Raw genomic sequence first — 25,079 nt, 5'->3', positions numbered from 1 at the left:
TCCCAGGCAAAGTATTCGGTTAGCTTCTGAGGCCGCTGGGGGCCCTTGCGTTTGTTCGTCATCCCACGGATGGGCAGCAGGATGAGAGCGCCGGTACGTTAGAAGGTGATCACCGCTGATCAGATTACGTTTTGGTGCTGTATCCCCGTTTCACCGGAGCTGCGTTTTTATGCGACCATTCCGGTCCTTGCCCCCGTCAGGGGTATTAAATCAACAGTTCAGGGTGTTCTCGAGGAGGCAAGCTACTTTGTTATTTTTTTGTGCACTGAACTAGTAATTCAAACAATCTTCTCAGCTTTTGTTTGTCAGTGGATTATCAAACATCTGCTCCCTATATAAGATAAATTGGTGGATGAGGTGTTTGTAGTCCAAATCAAAAGTGTATTCTGGGGTGACAACACCTATTTTTAGTTCAATGTAGTACGGCAAGATAAGATCACCAGGTACAAATATAGAGAACAAGCCTGTAAAAAGGAAAACTAAAGTTTCTCTCTGTGGCATCTGAACATTTTTGCAGGTTTTTCTTAATTTTTCAAAAGAGTTTTTAGTAGTATTGAACTGGCCATAGTAAAGATTTTTTGGCTATACTTCTACTGGTGATAGTGCTGTGCCTATTGATCAGAGGTAATAATGGCTGTACTAATGACACTATATGCTGGTGCAGCAGCCACAGTAGTATGATGTCACCATAGTGACACTGCACTGTTCTGGTGACCATATGTAAAACAAAATAAAACTAACATTATTTTTAACATACTGTCACCAGAGCAAGTGCAGTGTCACTATGGTGACATTGTACTGCTGTGCCGGTGGTGATGTCAGCGCACTCGGTCATTGTCTCTGACCAAAGCCTCAGCAGTACAATGTCGCCAGACCTATGCAGCCATTTAGTGTCCCTGATCACCGCCACATCATTCTGTGTCGCCAAAAGGACTCATTTAATATCTGCGGTACTCCTCTGAAGAGTTCACCTGAAAGGTTTTACCACCCCCACCTCGTGTGAAGGAGCCCAAATGGTACAGCCAGTCAGTGTTGCCAGACCAGTGTAGCTAGAAACGGTGTTCCTGATCAGTGCCACACCAGTCCCAATGTCGCCAAACCAGTTTATGCCAGCAGCAGTGTCCGACTTGTGCCCGCAGACTTTGTGGAAAAGTTTACGATCAAAGAAGCTCAATAAAAACATGTACAAGTGCACAAAAAAGCACAGGCTTCAAGCCGAAATAAAAGTTCAAATGCCTGTAAAAGCAGCTTTTTTTTTTTTTTTTTTTTTTTTTTTAGCTGCAGTGTGCATGAACCCCAAGTCGGATCCTCATCCTAATTGATGTGATTTGGATCCGAAATTACTTTAAGTTGCATTACTATTAGGGTTGTCCCGATACCACTTTTTTAGGACCGAGTACAAGTACCGATACTTTTTTTCAAGTAGTCGCCGATACCGAATATCGATACTTTTTTTAAATGTCATGTGACCATTTTCAAACCACAATACAGACTAAGGATATTTTCTTTAGAATCATGAAGAACTGGTACATCATGGTGTGGGGCTGTTTTTTAGCATACGGTACTGGAAAACTACATGTCATTGAAGGAGTGATCACTGCCAGTGCCACCTTTCAGTGCAGCTCATCGGTGCCAGTGCCCAAAAGTGCAGCTAGCCAGTGCCACCTATCAGTGCAGATCAGTGCCCATTAGTGCATCAGTACAGGGAGGCAGCTTATTAATGCATCTCATCAGTGCCACCCAATCAATGCCAGTGCCACCTATCAGTGCCATCCATTTATGAGTGCCATTCAATCAATGCCAGTGCCACCTATCAGTGCCATCCAATGGCACTGATAGGTGGCACTGGCATTGATTGGATGGCACTCATAAATGGATGGCACTGATAGGTGGCACTGGCATCGATTGGATGGCACTCATAAATGTGGCACTGATGAGATGCACTAATAAGCTGCCTCCCTGCACTGATATAGCACCCCCACCCCCCAAAAAAAAAAAAAAGTTAACCACTTCAGGTTCGTTGCAGCCAGTACTGTACCCACACTTCTTCTGCACAATTAAACATTATCTCATCTGTATGACAGTGACTTCCCCAGCGCTCATGGCTTACTTGCTTTTTACTGTACTTTTCCTGTCGATCGTGCAGTGCGGTCCTTTCGCAAGGCAATGGAGACTCCTAGGACGCCGGGGACGGCCTCTGGATGACGTCACGCACGCCGCCGGGGGACGTCAAGCTCCGCCTACAGTCAGTGTCTGTGTTCAGTACAGTACTGAAGGGGAGGAGCACGCTCAGCCTCGGCGCACTGGCACCGCCCGCGCTACAAGAGGCTGTGTTGTTGTGGATAGCCGCGGCTCTGCTGTGAATCATAGCCGCTACTCGCGGCCCACGGCCCGTGATTAAATGTTGTTCACTGCGTCAATTGGGCCTATATCATAATGCAGGCTGCAGCTGCCTGGACGTGTGGATTTATTATATAGCGGTCGTCGGCCGGCCGCCGGGCCCTGGTGAGAGAATTAAGTTTGGGCCTATATTATGATGGGGGCCTGGAGCTGCAGCTCAATCAGCCCCACGGTTAATCCGGCCCTGCCTCTATGCACCGCTCGATGTCACAAAAAAAAAAAAAAAGTATTCTATTTTGGTATCGGGAGTATTTGAGCGAGTACGAGTACTAGCGCAAATACTCGGTATCGGTCCCGATACCGATACTGGTATCGGTATCTGGACAACCCTAATTACTATACAGTGGGGAAAAAAAGTATTCAGTTAGCCACCAATTGTGCAAGTTCCCCCACCTAAAAAGATGAGAGGGCTGTAATTGTCATCATAGGTATATCTCAACTATGAGACAAAATCTGGAAACAAATCCAGACGATGACATTGTCTCATTTGGAAATAATTTATTTGCAAATTATGGTGGAAAATAAGTATTTGGTCAATATCAAAAGTTCATCTCAATACTTTGTTATATACCCTTTGTTGACAGAGGTCAAACGTTTTCTGTAAGTCTTCACAAGGTTGTCACACACTGTTGCTGGTATGTTGGACTATTCCTCCATGAAGATCTCCTCTAGAGCAGTGATGATTTGGGGCTGTTGCTGGGCAACACAGACTTTCAACTCCCTCCAAAGGTTTTATATGGGGTTGAGATCTGGAGACTAGCTAGGCCACTCTAGGACCTTAAAATGCTTCTTATGAAGCCACTCCTTCATTGCCCAGGCAGTGTGTTTGGGATCATTGTCATGCTGAAAGAACCAGCAACGTTTCATCTTCAATGCCCTTGCTGATGGGAGGAGGTTTGCACTCAAAATCTCACGATACATGGCCCCATTCATTCTTTCATGTACACAGATCGTCCTGTTCCCTTTGCAGAGAAACAGCCCCAAAGCATGATGTTGCCACCCCCATGCTTCATAGTAGGTATGGTGTTATTTGATTGCAACTCAGCATTCTCTCTCTTCCAAACACGACGAGTTGTGTTTCTACCAAACAGTTCTACTTTGGTTTCATCGGACCATATGACATTCTCCCAATCCTCTTCTGGACCATCCAAATGCTCTCTAGCAAACCTCAGACGGGCCCGGACATGTACTGGCAGGGGGGACACACGTCTGGCACTGCAGGATCTGATTCCCTGGCGGCGTAGCGTTACTGATGGTAGCCTTTGTTACGTTGGTCCCAGCTCTCTGCAGGTCATTCACTAGGTCCCCCTGTGTGGTTCTGGGACTTTTGCTCACCGTTCTTGTGATCATTTTGACCCCACAGTGTTAAAATTATCTTGCGTGGAGCCCCGGATCAAGGGAGATTACCAGTGGTCTTGTATGTCTTCCATTTTCTAATTATTGCTCCCACAGTTGATTTTGTCACACCAAGCTGCTTGCCTATTGCAGATTCAGTCTTCCCAGCCTGATGCAGGTCTACAATTTTGTTTCTGGTGTCCTTCGACAGCTCTTTGGTCTTCACCATAGTGGAGTTTGGATGCAAAAAGAAGAAACTTAGACAGCCGCACTCCAATAAGTCTTTTTCACATTGAACCTCAATGCTTAGTCATAGCTATAAACAAAGAAAAATAATTGAAATATATATATACACAGTGATCTAAAATCCTTTCTCGGCCCGCCCAACATGTGATTGGTTCCCGCAAATTGCACGAATCACAACCACATGCTGGACAGAGCAAATGACAGGACAAACATCTATGCATAGTAAGGTGAAAAAAAGCATGTAAATAACATGACCAATATGACAATTGAATAAGGTACAATACAATGGTAAATAAGTGTATATATGGTATACAGTATATGTACAAAATATGAAAGTGAAATATGTAGATGTGCTAAAAATGGTGATATTGATCTTAAAGAATAATAAGAAGTAAAATATAGGAAGGATATATATATATATATATATATATATATATATATATATATATATATATATATATATATATATACACACACATGTCCCATGAGATATGGGATTGGTAAATGTTTATAATAAAAGAAAAAATATATATATTAAAACACAAAAATCCTTGCTATATGGCGTATGATGTGGCTTGTGAAAGAGACAAGAATATTGCATTTTACTGTTGCTATATTGACGACCTGTTATTTATCATCACTGACAGCCACATTGACCTGGACACTTGGCTTCTTTATCTAAATAATTGTCTGAACCTCAACTGTACAGGAGATTTACAGACAACCACTATCGAATATTTAGATGTTAAACTCTCGGGCACCAACAGTGAGATCACCACCAGTCTCTATAGGAAATAAACGTCAGGAAATGCCCTTTTACGGGCAGATTCTGCACATCCAGGGCATACCATTAATGCGGTGCCCTATGGCCAATTTCTTAGACTTAAACGCCTGTGTAGCTCACTTGAGAACTTTTCCTTGGAGGCCAACAATATGTCACACAGGTTCATAGAAAGAGGTTACCCTATTAAAATTATCAACAGAGCTCTATCTAGAGCCAGTACTATATCTAGGGATTCTCTTTTGGGTAATACCGGCATCTCCATTCAAAAACCACACACCATCTCTTTCAGTGATGTTCCCGTTTTCTCCACTCCATATAGTTCTGAATTTAGTAAGATTAAGTCTATCATTAACAAATATTTACCTATATTGTATAATGACACCGCTTACCAACACATTTTGGAGAAAGGGATCAGGACAGTTTCAAGTAGAGCTCCCACACTTGGTGGCAGGTTGTCCCCAAGCCTATTCCAGAGTCAAAACACAAACTGGTTACAGTTCCAGGGCACTTTTAGATGTGGGGTCAATGGATGTAGATATTGCAAGCTAATTAAAACTGGACAACATGTCCATTCCCATTCTTGTGAGAAAAGCTTTGCAATCAAACATTTCATAAATTGCAATACTAAATTTGTCATATGTTATTGGCTGCAGTACATGTAAACTCCAATATGTAGGTCATACAACCCGTAGACTGAAAGACAGACTACGTGACCCTCTGTACGATATTGTTAAAGATCATGACACTAATGTGGCCAAAGACTGGAACATCACACACTCCAAAGATATATCCAGCCTTACTGTTCAAGGTATAGAAAAAAATCACCACTCCTATTAGAGGGGGGGGGGGACAAGTTCAAGAACCTATGCAGAGGAGAGTTTTTTTTGGATATTTTCTCTCCACACAAGAATTCCCAGGGGACTTAATTTGAATGGGATGTATCTCACTTTTATGATTGACTGTTCAGTGAGAAGCTTTTCATGACCTTCATTGCCATGACTATATGTTTACACATTTAATTTAATTTTTTCATTTTTTATTCATTTTCATGACAATGAATAGGTCTTCATTCAATAGATTTCGTGTCACCTTTAGATATGAGACTTCATCTCTTGTGTCAACTACAAGCCCTTTTGCTTCTTCCACTCTGGATGTGGTTCGGTTTTTGTCTACTACACATATACCCTCTGTCCTATGGATTTGGTTCAGCTTTTTGTGTACCCATGTTATGCGTATATCCATATATTACACGCGTGCGCCTACTGTTCATTTGCGCGTGTGTGCGTTTACACATATTACAATCATGCACTGTTACTACATTGGACCCACTATTCACTTTAAGTGGGTCTATTTTGTGTAACCCCATTTAATATGCTTACGTTCATGGGCCTTTCTTCTGTGTTGGCCACGATCATGTATATGTACATTTTACATACCGTATTTATTGGGGTATAGCGCGCACCCCTAAAGTTTCAGCGGATTCCTGTGGAAAAACGTTTTTTGTACTTACAGTTTTGGTGTCTTGTGCGGCGGCCTAGTCGGGTCCGGCGTCCGTCTGCGACTTCGGGTGTCCTCTTCGTCGGGTCCGGCGTCCTCGCGTCCTCCCCGCTCGTTTCCCGCGCCGAGTTTGAATACTGCGCCGACATATACAGAGCGCAGTACACTGTATTGTCGGGCAGGCTCGGCAACTCTCGCGCTGACGTCCTGTACGTCCAGGACGTGAGCGCGGAAGGAGCCGAGACTGCCCGATTATACCCGAGTGTACTGCGCTCGGTATATGTCGGCGCAGTATTTAAACTCGGCGCGGGTATCGGCCTATACCGCGCACCCACGATTTTGCCATGATTTTCAGGGCAAAAAAGTGCGCGCTATACGCCGATAAAGACGGTACGTGTATACATACACAAAATATATTTCTTATTTTTTGAGGTCACAGGCTATCTTAATGGGTCTCCCCCTATGGTGTTTCTGTCTATGGTGCTTACATGCACATGTGTCTTAGCTCCTGCCAGCTCTATGGTTATCAAGCCTTTGCCATCCTTGTGGTCATTTACCCTCAGGCTGGCATTTCTATTTACACACCTATCGGGCAATTGCGATATTTACATTACTACAGTACTTAGTTACTTTATTGCATACATTGATTATGAGGATTCTACTTTTATTTTATACATTAACCACTTAAGCCCCGGACCTTTAGGCAGCTAAATGCCCAGGCCAGGTTTTGCGATTCGGCACTGCGTCGCTTTAACAGACAATTGCGCGGTCGTGCGACGTGTTTTCCAAACAAAATTGGCGTCCTTTTTTCCCCACATATAGAGCTTTCTTTTGGTGGTATTTGATCACCTCTGCGGTTTTTATTTTTTGTGCTATAAACAAAAATAGAGCGACAATTTTGAAAAAAATGCAATATTTTTTACTTTTTGTTATAATAAATATCGCCCAAAAACATATCTAAAAAAAAAAAACCTCAGTTTAGGCCGATACGTATTCTTTGACCTATTTTTAGTAAAAAAAAATCGCAATAAAGCGTTTATCGATTGGTTTGCGCAAAATTATAGCGTTTGCAAAATAGGGGATAGTTTTATTGCATTTTTATAAAAAAAAATTTTTTTACTACTAATGGCGACGATTAGCGATTTTTTTCGTGACTGCGACATTATGGCGGACACTTCGGACAATTTTGACACATTTTTGGGACCATTGTCATTTTCACAGCAAAAAATGCATTTAAATTGCATTGTTTATTGTGAAAATGACAGTTGCAGTTTGGGAGTTAACCACAGGGGGCGCTGTAGGAGTTAGGGTTCACCTAGTGTGTGTTTACAACTGTAGGGGGGTGTGGCTGTAGGACTGACGTCATCGATCGAGTCTCCCTTATATAAGGGATCACTTGATCAAAACGCCGCCACAGTGAAGCACGTTGAAGCCGTGTTTACACACGGCTCTCCCCGTCCTTCAGCCCCGGGGAGCGATCGCGACGGAGCGGCTATAAACAAATAGCTGCGCCGTCGTCCCGGATCTCTCCCTGAGGGAACCCGACCGTCGCATGTAGCGCGGGGGGGGTCCCGATCGGACCCCCCACCCGCTAGAAGGCAAGGACGTACATGTACGCCTATTTGCCTGTATGTGCCATTCTGTGGACGTACATATACATGCGGCGGTCGGGAAGTGGTTAAAAAACAAAAAAAAGATATTAACATAGAAACTACATATGCTTTAAGATATTCTCTGGTATTCCCCTTTTATATATACATTTTTATTTTTGCGTATATATTATTTTACCGCCCAGTCGGTCTTTTTACAGCATACAATATTAGATGCTTGTTTATATACACATATAACTATAGGGTGATTTTCCCTTAGCGATGTACCATACAATATCTTTGTTGCTCCTTTTTCTTTTAACACCATTATAACATCTATTATATACACAAATTCTGGGCACGTATACCCACTTATTTATATGACACTTTTTTTTACATCATCTTATTCTTGTCTCTTTCATGCACAAGCGGCATCATACGCCATATAGCAAGGATTTTTATGTTTTAATATATATATTTTTTCTTTTATTATAAACATTTACCAATCCCATATCTCATGGGACATATATATATATATATATATATATATATATATATATATATATATAATATATATCCTTCCTATATTTTATTTTACTTCTTATTATTTAAGATCAATATCACCATTTTTAGCATATCTACATATTTCACTTTCATATTTTGTACGTATACTGTATACCATATATACACTTATTTAACATTGTATTGTACCTTATTCAATTGTCATATTGGTCATGTTATTTACATGCTTTTTTTCACCTTACTATGCATAGATGTTTGTCCTGTCATTTGCTCTGTCCAGCATGTGGTTGTGATTCCAGCAATTTGCGGGAACCAATCACATGTTGGGCGGGCCAAGAAAGGATTTTCGATCACCTTGTATATATATATACTTGAATTCTTTTTCTTCGTTTATAGCTATGACTAAGCATTGAGGTTCAATGTGAAACGCGTCAGCTGTTTATTTCCCACTGTATGCTGTTTTTTTGTAGTGCATTTCTTTTTACCCAATAAAGGGCATGTCTTTTTTAGACTTATTGGAGTGCGGCTGTCCATATACGTTTCTTCTTTTTGCATGCTCTGTGCATTGCCGGCACCCGTTGGTTCCTGAGTGGACATTGATTGCCTTAGGTGTGCTCACCTGGAGCGGCAGTCTCTCCTATCTGATAGTGGAGTTTGGAGTGTGACTGTTTGAGTTGTGGACAGTGTTTTTTTATACTGATAAGTTTCAAACAGTGCCATTAATACAGGTAATGGGTGGAGGACTTAAGGACCGCCTCCTGCACATTTACGTCGGCAGAATGGCACGGCTGGGCACATGCACGTACGTCCTGTGCTAGTACCCAGCCGTGGGTCGCGGGCGCCCGCCCTTGGACCCGGTCCGAAGCTCCGTGACCAGGACCCGATCACCGCTGGAGTCCCACGATCAGTCCCCAGAGCTGAAGAATGGGGAGAGCTGTGTGTAAACACATCTTCCCCGTTCTTCACTGTGGCTGCGGCATTGATCGTGTGATCCCTTTTTATAGGGATACACAATTGATGATGTCACACCTACAGCCCACACCCCCTACAGTTGTAAACACACATGAGGTCACACATAACCCTATCAGCGCCCCTGTGGTTAACTCCAAACGGCAACTGTCATTTTCACAGTAAACCATGCATTTTTTGCTGTGAAAATGACAATGGTCCCAAAAATGTGTCAAAATTGTCCGAAGTGTCCGCCATAATGTCGCAGTCACAAAAAAAATCGCTGATCGCCGCCATTAGTAGTAAAAAAATTTTTTTTTTATAAAAATGCAATAAAACTATCCCCATTTTGTAAACGCTATACATTTTGGCGCAAACCAACCGATAAACGTTTATTGCGATTTTTTTTTTTAACCAAAAATAGGTAGAATATGTATCGGCCTAAACTGAGGGAAATTTTTTTTTATATATATTTTTGGGGGATATTTATTATAGCAAAAAGTAAAAAATATTGCTTTTTTCAAAATTGTCGCTCTATTTTTGTTTATAGCGCAAAAATAAAAACCACAGAGGTGATCAAATACCACCAAAAGAAAGCTCTATTTGTGGGGAAAAAAGGACGCCAATTTTGTTTGGGAGCCACGTCGCACGACCGCGCAATTGTCTGTTAAAGCGACGCAGTGCCGAATCGCCAAACCTGGCCGGGTCCTTTAGCTGCATTTTAAGGAAAAAGAGAAGAGAAGGCGCCTCCAGGTTAACGACGAAGAGCTTTAATAAATTATAGGTAAACAGCATCCACTTACATATAAATATTGGAGATCCGGCATGTAGATCCTGTGAGTGATCCCTAGAGTGGCGTCCTTCCGCACTAGATGTTTTAGCTGTTGTTGCTCTTGTGCCCCTCTGTGTCGCACTGTCCGTATAGCAGCACAGGCAGCTGGTGCGGTGACACTGTTGAAAGCGAGGCTTGGAGCGCAGCGTGAGTCGCGGTGACGTCACTAGAATGCGACAACGTTTCGAAGCTGGCGCTTGTGATTGGCTAAGCGCGCTCCTTTTTCAAGCATCATGCTTGAAAAAGGAGTGCGCTAAGCCAATCACAAGCGCCAGCTCCGAAACGTCTTCGCATTCTAATGACTTCACCGCGACTCACGCTGCGCTCCAAGCCTCGCTTTCAACAGTGTCACCGCACCAGCTGCCTGTGCTGCTATACGGACGGTGCGACACAGAGGGGCACAAGAGCAACAACCGCTAAAACATCTAGGGCCAGATTCAGGTAGGAGATACGACGGCATATCTCCGAGTTGCGGCGTCGTATCTATACGCCTGATTCATAGAATCAGTTACGCATAGATTTCCCTAAGATCCGACTGGCGTAAGTGTCTTACACCGTCGTATTTTAGGCTGCATATTTACGCTGGCCGCTAGGTGGCGCTTCCGTCGATTTACGCAAGGAATATGCTAATTAGTTAGATACGCCGATTCACAAACGTACGTACGCCCGGCGCTATTTTGTTACGTCGTTTACCAGAGCATGGTCGGACCATGTGATATCTTGGATAGAGGAGTCAGAAATTCTCTCCAACAGCAGCTTATCCGCCAAGAATAAATCTATCCTGAAATAAGAATTGTGTCATGGGGAATAATATGTAAAATACTTTTCACTTGCATTCAGACAATGCCAAAGATCGTAAGCTCCTCTTTGATGAGGAGGTCCCAAAAAAGGTGGGACGGACTCCTGATCAAAGATGTAGTGTCTAAATAACTGTCAACAATAGTATTAAAATCGCCACATATTAATATGCTGCTAACACGCACCTGGGATATTTTTTTGATTACTTTTTTGATCAACTTACATTGGTGCGAATTAGGTGCATAAAGTTTAAAGAACTTTAAAGCGGGGGTTCACCCTATATAAAAAAAAAAAAAAGCGCGAGCTACACTATGCCGGTCTTAATTTTTTTTCCCCCGTACTCACTGTTATAGCGTACATAGAAGATTCCGGGGAATGTGCGTTCCTATGGACAGGGAAGGTGATTGACGGCCGGCCGTGGCACGTCACGCTTCTCCGGAAATAGCCGAAATAGGCTTGGCTCTTCACGGCGCCTGCGCATAGCCTGTGCGCAGGCGCCGTGAAGAGCCGAGACCTACTCCGGCTGTCTTCGGGGAGCGTGACGTGCCAGAGCCGGCCGTCAATCACCCTCCCTCTTGCTAGGAACGCCCATTCCCTGCGGCAGACGGAATCGTCTATGTACGATATAACCGTGAGTACGGGGATAAAAAAATTAAGACCGGCATAGTGTAGCTCGCGCTACTATGCCGGATTTTATGCTGCATTGTTGTTAAGGAGGGTGAACCACCGCTTTAAGTTCTTTTAAGTTGTCCCTTATGGCCAACATTATTCCTCTCTTCTTTGCTGGAAAAGAGGACGTAAAAACATGGGGAAAACTTACATGTGAGCATTTCAGGGTAGCCGACTTGTGGAAGTGGGTTTCTTGTACTGCCAAAATGTCCGCTTTGTGAGGGAGTGCCTCCCTCCATAAGGATCTTCTTTTGGCAGGATGATTGAGGCCTCTTGCATTTATAGAAAGGAGTTTAATACCCATAGTCTAAGTTCCAGAAGATAAGGAGCTCCATAACAGCGGTACGTTCAGATTAACATTGTGAGGTGGAGAGTTAATGAGGCGGGTGCTTGTAACAGAAGGTTGCAGTGAGCAGATTTCTCGACAGAGGCGGAGGAGAAACATGAGGGTGGTTATAAGGATATTCAGATAATTGCTAGGATGGTTCATCACGTATTGAGGCTTGAACTAAGGAAATGCTCAATGTCAAAATTAGAACTGTATCTTTCCCAACAGGGAACCAGGTGTATTAATAACAGCACAACAAGGTGTGTTTTGAGGAGGTTTTGCATTGAGGCATTATCTGCCAATCTTGTTGGACTTTGTGGGGCAAAATATGTTGTTGTGAGGCTGGGCCAGGATCCGGTGCATGTGGCAGAATATGCCAATTTTTCAGGAGGTGGAGGCCTTCCTTTAAGGCAGTGTTTCTCAATTCCAGTCCTCAGGCCCCCCCAACAGGTCAGGTTTTCAGGATTTCCATTATTTTGCACAGGTGATTTGATCAGTTTCACTGCCTTAGTAATCACCACAGCCTTTTCATCTGAGGGAAATCCTGAAAACCTGACCTGTTGGGGGGCCTGAGGACTGGAATTGAGAAACACTGCTTTAAGGTGTTGACAAGATGGTTGGAGCCATTAAAGGAGATGTTGTTTGGCTGGATACTTCCAATGGTAAATTACCTTATTTCGTAAGGCTTTGGTGAGTGTCGCCATGTTGCAACGTTGTTGGAGCGTGTGTTGAGAGAGGTCTGGCAACACTTGTTTATTTTTGGCTTGTTCTGGCAAGTTGTCTACTTTGCGGAATGCATCAAGCTTTTTTTCTTTGGCTTGAAAAAAATGAGCTCTCAGCAACACACCTCTGGGCACTTCTGATGGTAGAAAAGCTGGCTTGGTACCCTGTGAATCCTGTCTTTGGTGAGGTCCATTGGGGACAGTGAAGGAGCAGCAGTCTGGAAGAGATCACGAGCATAGTGCTGGAGTTGTTGTGCGGAGGTAGATTCGGGTATCCCCCTGATTTTTTAATTATTTCTGCGGGAACGATCTTCAAGGTTGGCCAACTTCAGTTGAAGCTTTGTGATGGTTTCTTGTTGTGATGAGTGAGAGTCCACTAATGCATTAAATGATGATGTGACATTGCATATCCTTGTTTCTACTTGGTGAACCCTCTCTCCCAGATCACACACTTCTTCTCTGCATTGTTGTATGCAAGATATCATATCAGGATGAGTTAAGGATCTGAGAGACATCAGCATCTTTCATTGTGATATCAGATATTGGTTGCCCTGTGGTTGGAAACTGAGCTATGGGGTCAATGCTTGGCGTGTTGGCAGGATCAGCGCCATGGGAATCACTCACCTCCATATTAAGTGCAGAGTATCTGTTACTGTTCATTGCCTCCGGATCCAGCCTTGGCCTTGTTTTACCTGGGCTTCTATTGGATTAAGAGCCATAGGGTGAATTAGAACTGCTGGAGCCGATTTCCTCCGCAGCACCTGCTGAGTCTGTATTTGTTAAGGGAAGTCCGTAAGCTCCTGCTGTGCGGGCACAAGAGGTCCAGCAGTTAGCGGCGCTGGATAGCTCCCGCGGCCATCTTGTTGAAGTCTGCGATTCACCGCTGTTAAGAAATCTGGCAGTTTTAGTGTTTGCGGCTGGTCTTGCAGGCGTCTCCTCATGCCGAGCAGGGTCGTTTGGCGGGCTTCCGACAGCCGTGTAATCGATACATTACCCATCAGAGAGAGGAGCCATCAGTTAGCGGTCGCCACGCCCTCTGCCTTTCATCTTTTTAAGTGGGAGAACTTGCACAATTGGTGGCTGACTAAATACTTTTTTGCCCCACTGTAATCTTTTTTTATATGGACTATAGACTGAAGGACTTACAAATTAATGGTTGTAGAATGAATCATCTAAGTTTTCATTATTTCTTATGGGGAAATTAGCTTTGATATACAAGTTCTTTGGATTACAAGCACGTTTCTGGAATGAATTTGGGTGGCAAAAATATGAATGCAATCTACTCATTGGGGGGAGAACCAAGGATACAAAGGGACATAGGAGTCCTAATATATGATAATCTCAGCAATGACATGCAATGCCAAGCTGCTGCTAACAAAGCAAACAGAATATTTGCATGCATTAAAAGGGGATTACCTCCAGAGATAGTGATAATTCTCCCACTCTACAAGACTTTGGTCCTAGCCCGTGAAGTATGCTGTCCAGTTCTGGGCACCAGTCCCCAGGAAGGATATACTGGAAATGGAGCAAGTACAGAGAAGGGCAACAAAGCTAATAAAGGGACTGGAGAATATTGGGTATGAAGAAAGATTACGAGCACTGAACTTATTCTCTCTGAAGAAGAGACGCTTGAGAGGGGATATGATTTTAGTTTACAAATACCGTACTGGTGACCCCACAATAGGGATAAAACTTTTCAGTGGAAGGGAGTTTAATAAGACACGTGGCCACTCAATAAGATTAGAAGAAAAGAGGTTTAACCTTGGACTGCGTAGAGGGTTCTTTACTGTAAGAGGGGCAAGGATGTGGAATTCCCTTCCACAGGCGGTGGTTTTTAGCAGGGAGCATCAATAGTTTCTAAAAACTATTATATAAGCACCTGAACGACCACAACATACAGGGATATACAATGTAATACTGACATATAAATTTGAAAAAAATGTGTAATAGTGATTTCAAATGATGTGATTAACCACTTCCTGCCCGGCCTATGGCCGATTTACGTCCGGGAAGTGGTTCTGAAATCCTGACAGGACGTCCTGCAGGATTTCATGCCGCGAGTGCCTGTGGGGGTGCGCGGCGATCGGTGATGCGGGGTGTCAGTCTGACACCCTGCATCTCCGATCTCGGTAAAGAGCCTCCGGTGGAGACTCTTTACCACGTGATCAGCCGTGTCCAATCACGGCTGATCACGATGTAAACAGGAAGAGCCGCTGATGGCTCTTCCTCACTCGCGTTCTGACAGACTCCAGTATAGGAGAGCCAATCGGCGGCTCTCCTGACAGGGGGGGTTTGCGCTGATTGTTTATCAGCGCAGCCCCCCCTCGGATCGCCACACTGGACCACCAGGGAAGCCCACCCTGGACCACCAGGGTGGGCAAAAAAAAAAAAGATGCCAATCAGTGCCCACAAATGGGCACTGACTGGCAACATGGGTAGATCAGTGCTGCCCCACAATGTCCATCAGTGCCACCCCAAGTGTCCATCAGTGCCACTCCACAGTGCCCATCCATGCCCAGTGCCCACCTATCAGTGCCCATCCATGCCCAGTGCCCACCTATCAGTGCCCATCTGTGCCACCCATAAGTATCCATCAGTGCCACCCATAAGTTCCGCCCATGAGTGCCCATCTGTGCCGCCCATGTGTGCCCATCTGTGCCGCCTATGTGTGCCCATCAGTGCCGCCTATGTGTGCCCATCAGTGCCGCATACCAGCGCTGCCAATCAGTGCCACCTCATCTGTGCCCGTCAGTGCCATCTCATCGATGTCCATCAGTGCCCGTAATTGAAAGAGAAAACGTACTTATTTACAAAAAAAATTAACAGAAAAAAAATAACGTAATTTTTTAAAAAAATGTCAGTCTTTTTTTAGTTGCGAAAAAAAAAAAATCGCAGAGGTGATCAAATACCACCAAAAGAAAGCTCTCTTTGTGGGAAAAAAAGAAAAAAAGGACGCCAATTTTGTTTGGGAGCCACGTCGCACGACCGCGCAATTGCCATTCAAAGTGCGACAGTGCTGAAAGCTGAAAATTGGCTTGGGTGGGGAGGTGCGTAAGTTAGCTCTATCTTTGAGTTATCTCAAAAACGTATATACTCAGCAGCGCTACAGTGTATGGCGAGCCCACACACATAATCTAAATACAGTGTTAAATTAGATAATAAAGTTCCATAAACTAAAGAAAGAGATATATATATATATATATATATATATATATATATATATATATATATATATATATATATATATATACCTGTGAATAAATTAAAGTGATAAAGCAAAAAGTTCATAAATAATGGGAAAATCTTGTAGTCTTCAATATCTTCCACCACACCAAAAGTGTTCAGTGATTCCTTCACCCATCAAATTGGCCACTCACCAGAACAAATTGCCTCACACTCTCGTGTTTTGGCACAAAAGCATAAATTAGTTTTTTCCAAATCAGTGTCACAAGATTTCACTTCCACCAATGTGATTATAATGGCTCCACATGAATGATAAAGAGAAGCGTACAATAGTGTAATATTGCAAGGCAATTTAATAAAACGCCACATACAAATCTGCAATGGTTACACTCACATAAGACTTCCTCAATATCCTTCAGCTGGCAAACAGTGGTCACGGCGGACCTGCAATCAACTTGGATAACTCTCACCACTTAACCGCAATGCACTGCAAATCCCCGGTCTGAAAAATCCTGCTATCGTCCGCTGGTTACAAACGAAGTGCTACACTCACAATTCTGTCACGTCGGTTCATACGTTCAAATGCTCACTGTGTAGCCACGCCCCGACATGTTTCGTCACGGATGACTTACTCATGGGATTTGCTACACAGCACACGATGCATTCTATTTATCTCTATACACTCAATACAAATTAGATTGCGCTTGCGCACGTCGGAGCCTCCGATCGGGTGCAACAACGGCAGCAAGCCAATTAACGAGCGAATGGGTGGCCACTCCATAGATTAGCCAACCACATCGTTCCTTGCAATGCAGGCGGAAGTAATGTTAGAAGGCGGCGTAGTAACTCGCATAAGCCTCGCCACCAACAGTTCACCATCTAAGCAGACTATACCGGTTCAAACAATAATAGTGTCAGGGAACATATAAATTTAATTTATGCCTGAATTATTAATTAATAATTGCATATATAAAACAACATCCTTATGGACAAATAATACTTAAATGTAAAAAGCATATACATACTCATATATTCTACGACGAAAACACATTATGTGTATATATGGGTATATGTGCTTAATTACATTAAAAATAAATGGTTTCCCATGCTCAGTGCAAACCTATAACTTGTACATATATTAATGCCTATGTCCGGTTAAATGTTAATGTTAACAGTGGGTACGGATAGAATGTTGGTTCTAATCTGTAATCTATATATCCCATGTAGAGTAACGCACCTGCCCGGTACTCCTTTGTTGCCATATCTCAAGGTCCCACAGAACCAGACAGTAGTCCTTATCCACTATAATGCTGGAGCACTAGAAGCAGGTCCCCCACATGACCACATAGAAGACAACTGCCTGGTACTCTTATACTGCCATACTTCAAGGCTACATATACCCAGACAGTAGTCCATACCCACTGTACTGCTAAGTCATCCGTGACGAAACATGTCGGGGCTTGGCTACACAGTGAGCATTTGAACGTATGAACCGACGTGACAGGATTGTGAGTGTAGCACTTCGTTTGTAACCAGCGGACGATAGTGGGATTTTTCAGACCAGGGATTTGCAGTGCATTGCGGTGGAGTGGTGAGAGTGATCCACGTTGATTGCAGGTCCGCCGTGACCACTGTTTGCCAGCTGAAGGATATTGAGGAAGTCTTTTTTGCTTTGCTGTGATTCACTGCTTTTAATTTAGCGTTTTTATGTGAGTGTAACCATTGCAAATTTGTATGTGGTGTTTTATTAAATTGCCTTGCAATATTACACTATTGTACGCTTCTCTTTATCATTCATGTGGAGCCATTATAATCACATTGGTGGAAGTGGAATCCTGTGACACTGATTTGGAAAATCCTAATTTATGCTTTTGTGCCAAAACACGAGAGTGTGAGGCAATTCTGGTGAGTGGCCAATTTGATGAACACTTTTGGTGTGGTGGAAGATATTGAAGACTACAAGATTTTCCCATTATTTATGAACTTTTTGCTTTATCACTTTAATTTATTAACGGGTTTATATATATATTTCTTTAGTTTGTGGAACTTTATTAGCTAATTTAACACTGTATTGTATTTAACACTGTATTTAGATTATGTGTGTGGGCTCGCCATACACTGTAGCGCTGCTGAGTATATACGTTTTTGAGAGTTTAATCACATCGTTTGAAATCACTATATACAACATTTTTTTCACATTTATTTGATCTAAAGCGGCAGCTGTAAGACTTTGTTCATTTATCCTCCATAGCGCAGCGGTGGGAATCAAAAGGGCGCATTTACTTGGATTACCTATTTTTTTAATACTGACATATAATCACACACATACAGTACATGTTGCCGAGAATGACAGCATCGCGCTGATTTTCGGCGACATGGTGCCGACATCTCGCACTCGCTGGAATAGACAAAGCACATTCCAGCGAGCGCGTCATAGAAGCGACGGGAGATCCGACTTGGATTCCCGCTAATTCTAGGTGCGGCATTTGGTATGCATTCCTGAGAGGGAGAACTCCACGCCAATTTTTAAAGAAAAAACCGACATGGGTTCCCCCCCCCCAGGAGCATACCAGGTACCTACCCACGTGGGTAGGTACCGGAGCATGATGGGACTGTGAGGCCTATATAAGTCGGATGCAAGCCGCGCACCTGTCATTGCAGCGAGAAGAGGCGACGGGTCAACATCGGAAGAAGGGAGAAGAAGAGAAGATGACGTCACAGAAGAGCGTGCTGGCTGGCTGCTAGTAACTGAGCTAACGCACAAAGATAGCGGGCGGCCAGCGCTGAAGGAGAAGGCACCGGACATCGGGAGAAGAACCGGGGTGCGCCGAGTCAATAGCGGAGAGCGGCGAAGATAGAAGCCCCCCCCGGTGAGCGGAAGAAGCCCCCCCTGCTACAAGAGCTAAAGAAGACAGGGGCGGCCCCCGGAGCAGACTAATCAATTATTTTAAAAAACCTGTGTCGTGTGTTTATTAACTTTAACACTTTGCCTCCAGGTGAATGGGTAGGGGTACGATGTACCCCATATCCATTCACTTAGGGTGGGGGGCCGGTATCTGGGGGCCCCCTTATTTGAGGGTGCTCCCAGATTCCGATAAGCCCCCCGCCCGCAGACCCTGACAACCAACGGCCAGGGTTGTCGGGAACAGGCCCTGTCCTTATCAACATGGGGATAGGGTGCTCTGGAGTGGGGGGCCCCCGCAGTGCGCCCCCCTGCCCCAGAGCACCCGACCCCCCCCATGTTGAGGGCATGCGGCCTGGTACGGCTCAGGAGGGGGGGCGCTCGCTCGTCCCCACTCCTTTCCTGGCCGGCCGGGTAGCGTGCTTTGGATACGGGTCTGGTATGGATTGTAGGGAGACCCCCTACGTCGGTTTTTCGGCGTAGGGGGGGTCTCCTTACAACCCATACCAGACCTACCAGACCTAAGGGCCTGGTATGCTCCTGGGGGGGAACCCATGTCGGTTTTTTATTTAAAAATTGGCGTGGACTTCTCCCTCTCAGGAATGCATACCAAATGTCGGATCTCCCGTCGCTTCTATGACGGCTTTGTCTTCATCGCGGCAAGCCAGCTCGGCGCTGGCCCCCGCGATGGGGCTCGTAGGTGGTCAATCTCGCAGAGAAAGGGAGCGAGATTGACACAATATCGCGGTCACCCACTGTAGGTTGGACTTAATGGACTTGTCTTTTTTTCAACCTCACCTACTATGAATTATGCTCGCAATCCAAGGTTTTACTAAATCTTTTTTTTTTTTTAAATACTGATTGAAATGACATCCTAACTTTGCAGAATCTCTGAATAAGCTTTAACTTGGTATTGTTTAACATTATAAACCAGGCTTTTTATTATAATAATTATTCTTTCTCATAGCCTACCCCACTGGCAGGACTGCCATGAGTTATGGAGCAAGAAGCGCAGAAGACAGCGGCAAAGTGGCATTATACTTGAAGAGCCACCTGCCATCAAAGCTCCAAGAAAAGAAAGTATAGCAGAAGTTGGCACAGAAACTGTCAAAAACAGCAGCCCAGCCCCTTCTCAGCCTGTCAAAACAGAACCTATTATAGCTGACTTGGGTAAGTAGCCATTCGTCAACTTTATATTTAAGCACATTTGTAATTCTTTGCAAGAAATCAGACAGGTGTTAAAGAGAAACTTTATTTCCTCCCTTATTTTTTGAGAAGAAATCCCCAAATACATGTGTGTGTGTGTGTGTGTGTGTGTGTGTGTGTGTGTGTGTGTGTGTTTTTTGTGTGTGTGTGTTCAGTGCCTTGCGAAAGTTTTCGGCCCCCTTGAACTTTGCGACCTTTTGCCACATTTCAGGCTTCAAACATAGATATAAAACTGTAATTTTTTTTTGAAGAATCAACAAGTGGGACACAATCATGAAGTGGAACAAAATTTATTGGATATTTCAAACTTTTTTAACAAATAAAAAACTGAAAAATTGGGCGTGCAAAATTATTCAGCCCCCTTAAGTTAATACTTTGTAGCGCCACCTTTTGCTGCGATTACAGCTGTAAGTTGCTTGGGGTATGTCTCTATCACTTTTGCACATCGAGAGACTGAAATTTTTGCCCATTCCTCCTTGCAAAACAGCTCCAGCTCAGTGAGGTTGGATGGAGAGCGTTTGTGAACGGCAGTTTTCAGTTCTTTCCACAGATTCTCGTTTGGATTCAGGTCTGGACTTTGACTTGGCCATTCTAACACCTGGATATGTTTATTTGTGAACCATTCCATTGTAGATTTTGCTTTATGTTTTGGATCATTGTCTTGTTGGAAGACAAATCTCCGTCCCAGTCTCAGGTCTTTTGCAGATTCCATCAGGTTTTCTTCCAGAATGGTCCTGTATTTGGCACCATCCATCTTCCCATCAGTTTTAACCATCTTCCCTGTCCATGCTGAAGAAAAGCAGGCCCAAACCATGTATATTTGTGTGTGTGTGTGTGTATGTATGTATGTATGTATGTATGTGTGTGTATATATGTATGTGTGTGTATGTATGTATGTATATATATATATATATATATATATATATATATATATATATATATATATATATATATATATATATATATATATAATTATTTTTAAAATGAGATTTATTTGTTTATTCACTATGGTGATTTATTATATGTAATTTTTGATTTAGGAGCATGGTTCCTTTATTTCTTTTCCCCCAAAATACTTGCCTGTAATGCCTTTGACGCCATAAATATTTCCACATTTTAAATTTGACAGTCTTTTCTGATCTGTACTTTGTTTGACTTTGCGACTTGGTTGCAACTCACCTCCTTGATGCACTTCCACCCACCATATCGGCTGAGAACGTGCATTCAATGTTTTTCCTGCACTTCTGATGCCTTGTGCTAGAGAGACATGCACAACCCATTCCTCCTGCATCCTTTCTGTGAGTACCCTACCAGGGATCTCCTCACTTAACAATGGCAGATCAGACCCTAGGGAGCTGGGACAGAAGGGACAACTGACATGCACTCTGCCAGTGGCCTACAGGAAACTGTTCCCTTGTTGCAGAGCAATGTCTTATCGCACCACTCCAGCTGACTCCTGTGGTCTATGACCGCTCTCAAAATTTGCACTCGCCTGCTCGCATTTGGCGAGTGCATTTATTAGCAGTGCGAGTATGGACAGGGCTTCCCCTCCTGCCGCGCACACACTGGCAGTGCGGCCAGTACAGTATTCTACAGCTGACTTGCCAGCGCCGCACCGCTCCACTTTCCTTGCTGCTTTGGACCGCCCCTCTCCACCTCCCACATACGCCCACACTGCACAGGCTAGCAGCAAAGCACAGCATTTGCAATGAAGTGTACCAGAGCCAGCGCCGCCCCTCTCCACCTCCCACACATCTCCCGCACAAGCTAGCAACAGATTTGTGAAAAGAATTGACACCGACGCCGCTTGGGACCGCACTCTCTCCACCTCCGCTTGGAACCGCCCCTCTCCACCTCCCACAGGCCAGCAGCTTTGCCCACAACTGTAGCAGCCACCTGAGATCGCCCCTCTTCACCTCCGCTTGGGACCGCCCCTCTGCACCTCCCACAGGCCAGCAGCTTTGCCCACAACTGTACCAGCTGCCTGGGACCGCCCCTCTATACCTCCCACACATCCAAGGAGTGCACGGATGCCTGAATCCGTGGCTGCAGGACAATGGTATGTGATAATGAGAGAGCCTGTTATGATCTGTAAGCATTGGGGGTTTGCTGGGAGTAAGGGGGGGAATTGGGAGAACATATGTGCTGAATTGGGGGGGGGGGGGTTAATTGGAAGCATAGGTCTGAATCATCCCCCCCCCAATTCTGCCCCCTCCCCCCAATCTATCATACCTATGCCTCAAATTCAGCCCCCTCCACCCAATCTATCATACCTATGCCTCAAATTCAGCCCCCTCCACCCAATCTATTGTATCTATGCCTCAAATTCAGCCCCCTCCACCCAATCTATTGTATCTATGCCTCCAATTCAGCCCCCCCTCCACCCAATCTATCATACCTATGCCTCCAATTCAGAGCACGGGGTCAGGAGGAGGCGGCGCTGTGCCAAGGAGCAGATAAAAAAATATAGATGGACAGCCGCACTCCAGAAAGTCTTTATGGAAAAAGACGTGCTCTTTATTGTAAAAAGGAAAAAATGCACAGCACACAACAGCATACAGTGGGATGAACAGCTGACGCGTTTCGCATTAACAATTAATGCTTAGTCATAGCTACAAATGAGAAAAAAAGATTCTCCAATATATATATATATATATATATATACATATGGGGGTTGTGATTCATTAGTCCCGCCCAACATCTGATTGGCTCCAGTAGCTGGACAGAGAAACGCATGCGGGGGGGGGGGGAGGAAAGAAGAAACCCAATATCAAAAAACATGTGTGAACAAATGTGAAACTGAATGAACAACCATAAGACAATATAAAAATAATAATATAATATAAGAAAATGTGAAAAATAAACACAGGATCCATGAAAGTGTCGGCAGTCTATTAATAATCCCCAGCGACGAAATTGCACTTCTGGGGAAAAGAGATATGGTTTATCTGGGTGTAATAAACAGAACGTAAAAAAGTAACAGTAAATGATAAATATTGATAATATATAAACCATGAGAAGTCTCTATCTATGACTCGACGGCAAGAAACATGAAAGATGTGTAAGTATATACAAGTGGATGTGAAAGAGGGAAGTCCCATAATAAGAAGTGAAAGACAGTGTATCGTGCGGGAAAAATCCCAGCACGAGACACGCAATTAAATGTAAATAAATTAATTATATATGTGTGTGTATATATATACGTGAGTGAAAAGTGTCAAATGAAGCAAATTAATTCAATATGGTTGACAGAATCACATTAGAACTAATGAGTAAAATGCCTACAAGTCTGTTGGCAAAGTGAATGGTGAAATAAACATGAATACATTTTTTTTAACATGTTGATTGGCATGGGAGATGTAAATCCAACCAATAAATGGTATAGATATGTGTTAATGTATATGTATGTTAGTGAATTAAGTTTCATAAGATGGAAATTAATAATAGTAAGGAGAAGTGACAGAGTTTAAAGCGGTTAATGCCACCATAACGGTGCACTCGCTCAATATATATATTTTTTAACAAGTGCATCTCCTCAGTCCTTTATTCTCTGATATGCCCTACATTATTATTTACATATATTCTCTTTGGCATATCTTGTCCTTGCATGTCCATACAGTCCACATACAACCCATTGCACATACTCAGAGGCTTTCTGCATGGTTAGTCACAGAGACTACATATTGTCCCGCGGTTTGAGGTTTCTACTGTATTAACTTTTTTTAACCTTGTTTTACCTATAAACATAAAATGATATATAAAAAAGATCTTAAACACTTATGGTAACTTTATTCGTTTCAGGGGTTTTAGGCATACTATTTTATTTTCCCTAAACCTTTATGCATATCACATATATATATTTTTTGCGTCGCAATATTATAGCCTTATTATTGGCCTTTTTTTTTGCGCGCATAGTCTAAACGACCATTTTTATATTTTCTATATTTACATATATATGCATATCTGTGGGATGATACACCGTTATGGTGGCATTAACCGCTTTAAACTCTTGTCACTTCTCCTTACTATTATTCATTTCCATCTTATGAAACTTAATTCACTAACATACATATACATTAACACATATCTATACCATTTCTTGGTTGGATTTACATCTCCCATGCCAATCAACATGTTAAAAATGTTTTATTCATGTTTATTTCACCATTCACTTTGCCAACAGACTTGTAGGCATTTTACTCATTAGTTCTAATGTGATTCTGTCAACCATATTGAATAAATTTGCTTCATTTGACACTTTTCACTCACATATATATATACACATATATAATTCATTTATTTACATTTAATTGCGTGTCTCGTGCTGGGATTTTTCCCGCACGACACACTGTCTTTCACTTCTTATTATGGGACTTCCCTCTTTCACATCCACTTGTATATACTTGCACATCTTTCATGTTTCTTGCCGTCGAGTCATAGATAGACTTCTCATGGTTTATATATTATCAATATTTATCATTTACTGTTACTTTTTTACTTTTTGTTTATTACACCCAGATAAACCATATCTCTTTTCCCCAGAAGTGCATTTTCGTCGCTGGGGTTTATTAATAGACTGCCGACACTTTCATGGATCCTGTGTTTATTTTTCACATATTCTTATATTATATTATTATTTTTATATTGTCATTCAGTTTCACATTTGTTCACACATGTTTTTTGATATTGGGTTTCTTCTTTCCTCCCCCCCCCCCCCCGCATGTGTTTCTCTGTCCAGCTAATCACTGGAGCCAATCAGATGTTGGGCGGGACTAATGAAGCACAACCCCCATATGTATATATATTGGAGAATCTTTTTTTTCTCATTTGTAGCTATGACTAAGCATTAATTGTTAATGCGAAACGCGTCCGCTGTTCATCCCACTGTATGCTGTTGTGTGCTGTGCATTTTTTCCTTTTTAAAATAAAGAGCACGTCTTTTTCCATAAAGACTTTCTGCAGTGCGGCTGTCCATCTATATTTTTTTATCTGCTCTATCCTATGCATTGCCAGCACCCGTGTGGCTCCTGAGTGGACATTGATTGCCTGCTTGTGCTCACCTGGAGCCGCGGTCTCCCTACCTAATCGCTGTGCCAAGGAGACTGAAGACAATTATAA

At 43.2% G+C, this 25,079-nt stretch overlaps 1 protein-coding gene across 5 annotated transcripts in view; it reads left to right on the top strand.

The window, feature by feature from the left end:
- The window catches only part of CDK12 (cyclin dependent kinase 12), a 425,890-nt gene that overhangs the window by 304,053 nt on the left and 96,758 nt on the right, over positions 1-25,079 (top strand). For all 5 annotated transcript variants that reach the window (XM_040331634.1, XM_040331633.1, XM_040331632.1 and 2 more), the window contains exon 12: positions 19,723-19,925. In XM_040331634.1, coding sequence (XP_040187568.1) covers positions 19,723-19,925 — 203 coding nt within the window. The remainder of the gene's footprint in view (positions 1-19,722; positions 19,926-25,079) is intronic.

Source organism: Rana temporaria, chromosome 12, assembly GCF_905171775.1.
Source record: "Rana temporaria chromosome 12, aRanTem1.1, whole genome shotgun sequence".
Lineage (NCBI taxonomy): Eukaryota > Metazoa > Chordata > Amphibia > Anura > Ranidae > Rana > Rana temporaria.
This window is presented reverse-complemented; position numbering and strand designations above follow the sequence as displayed.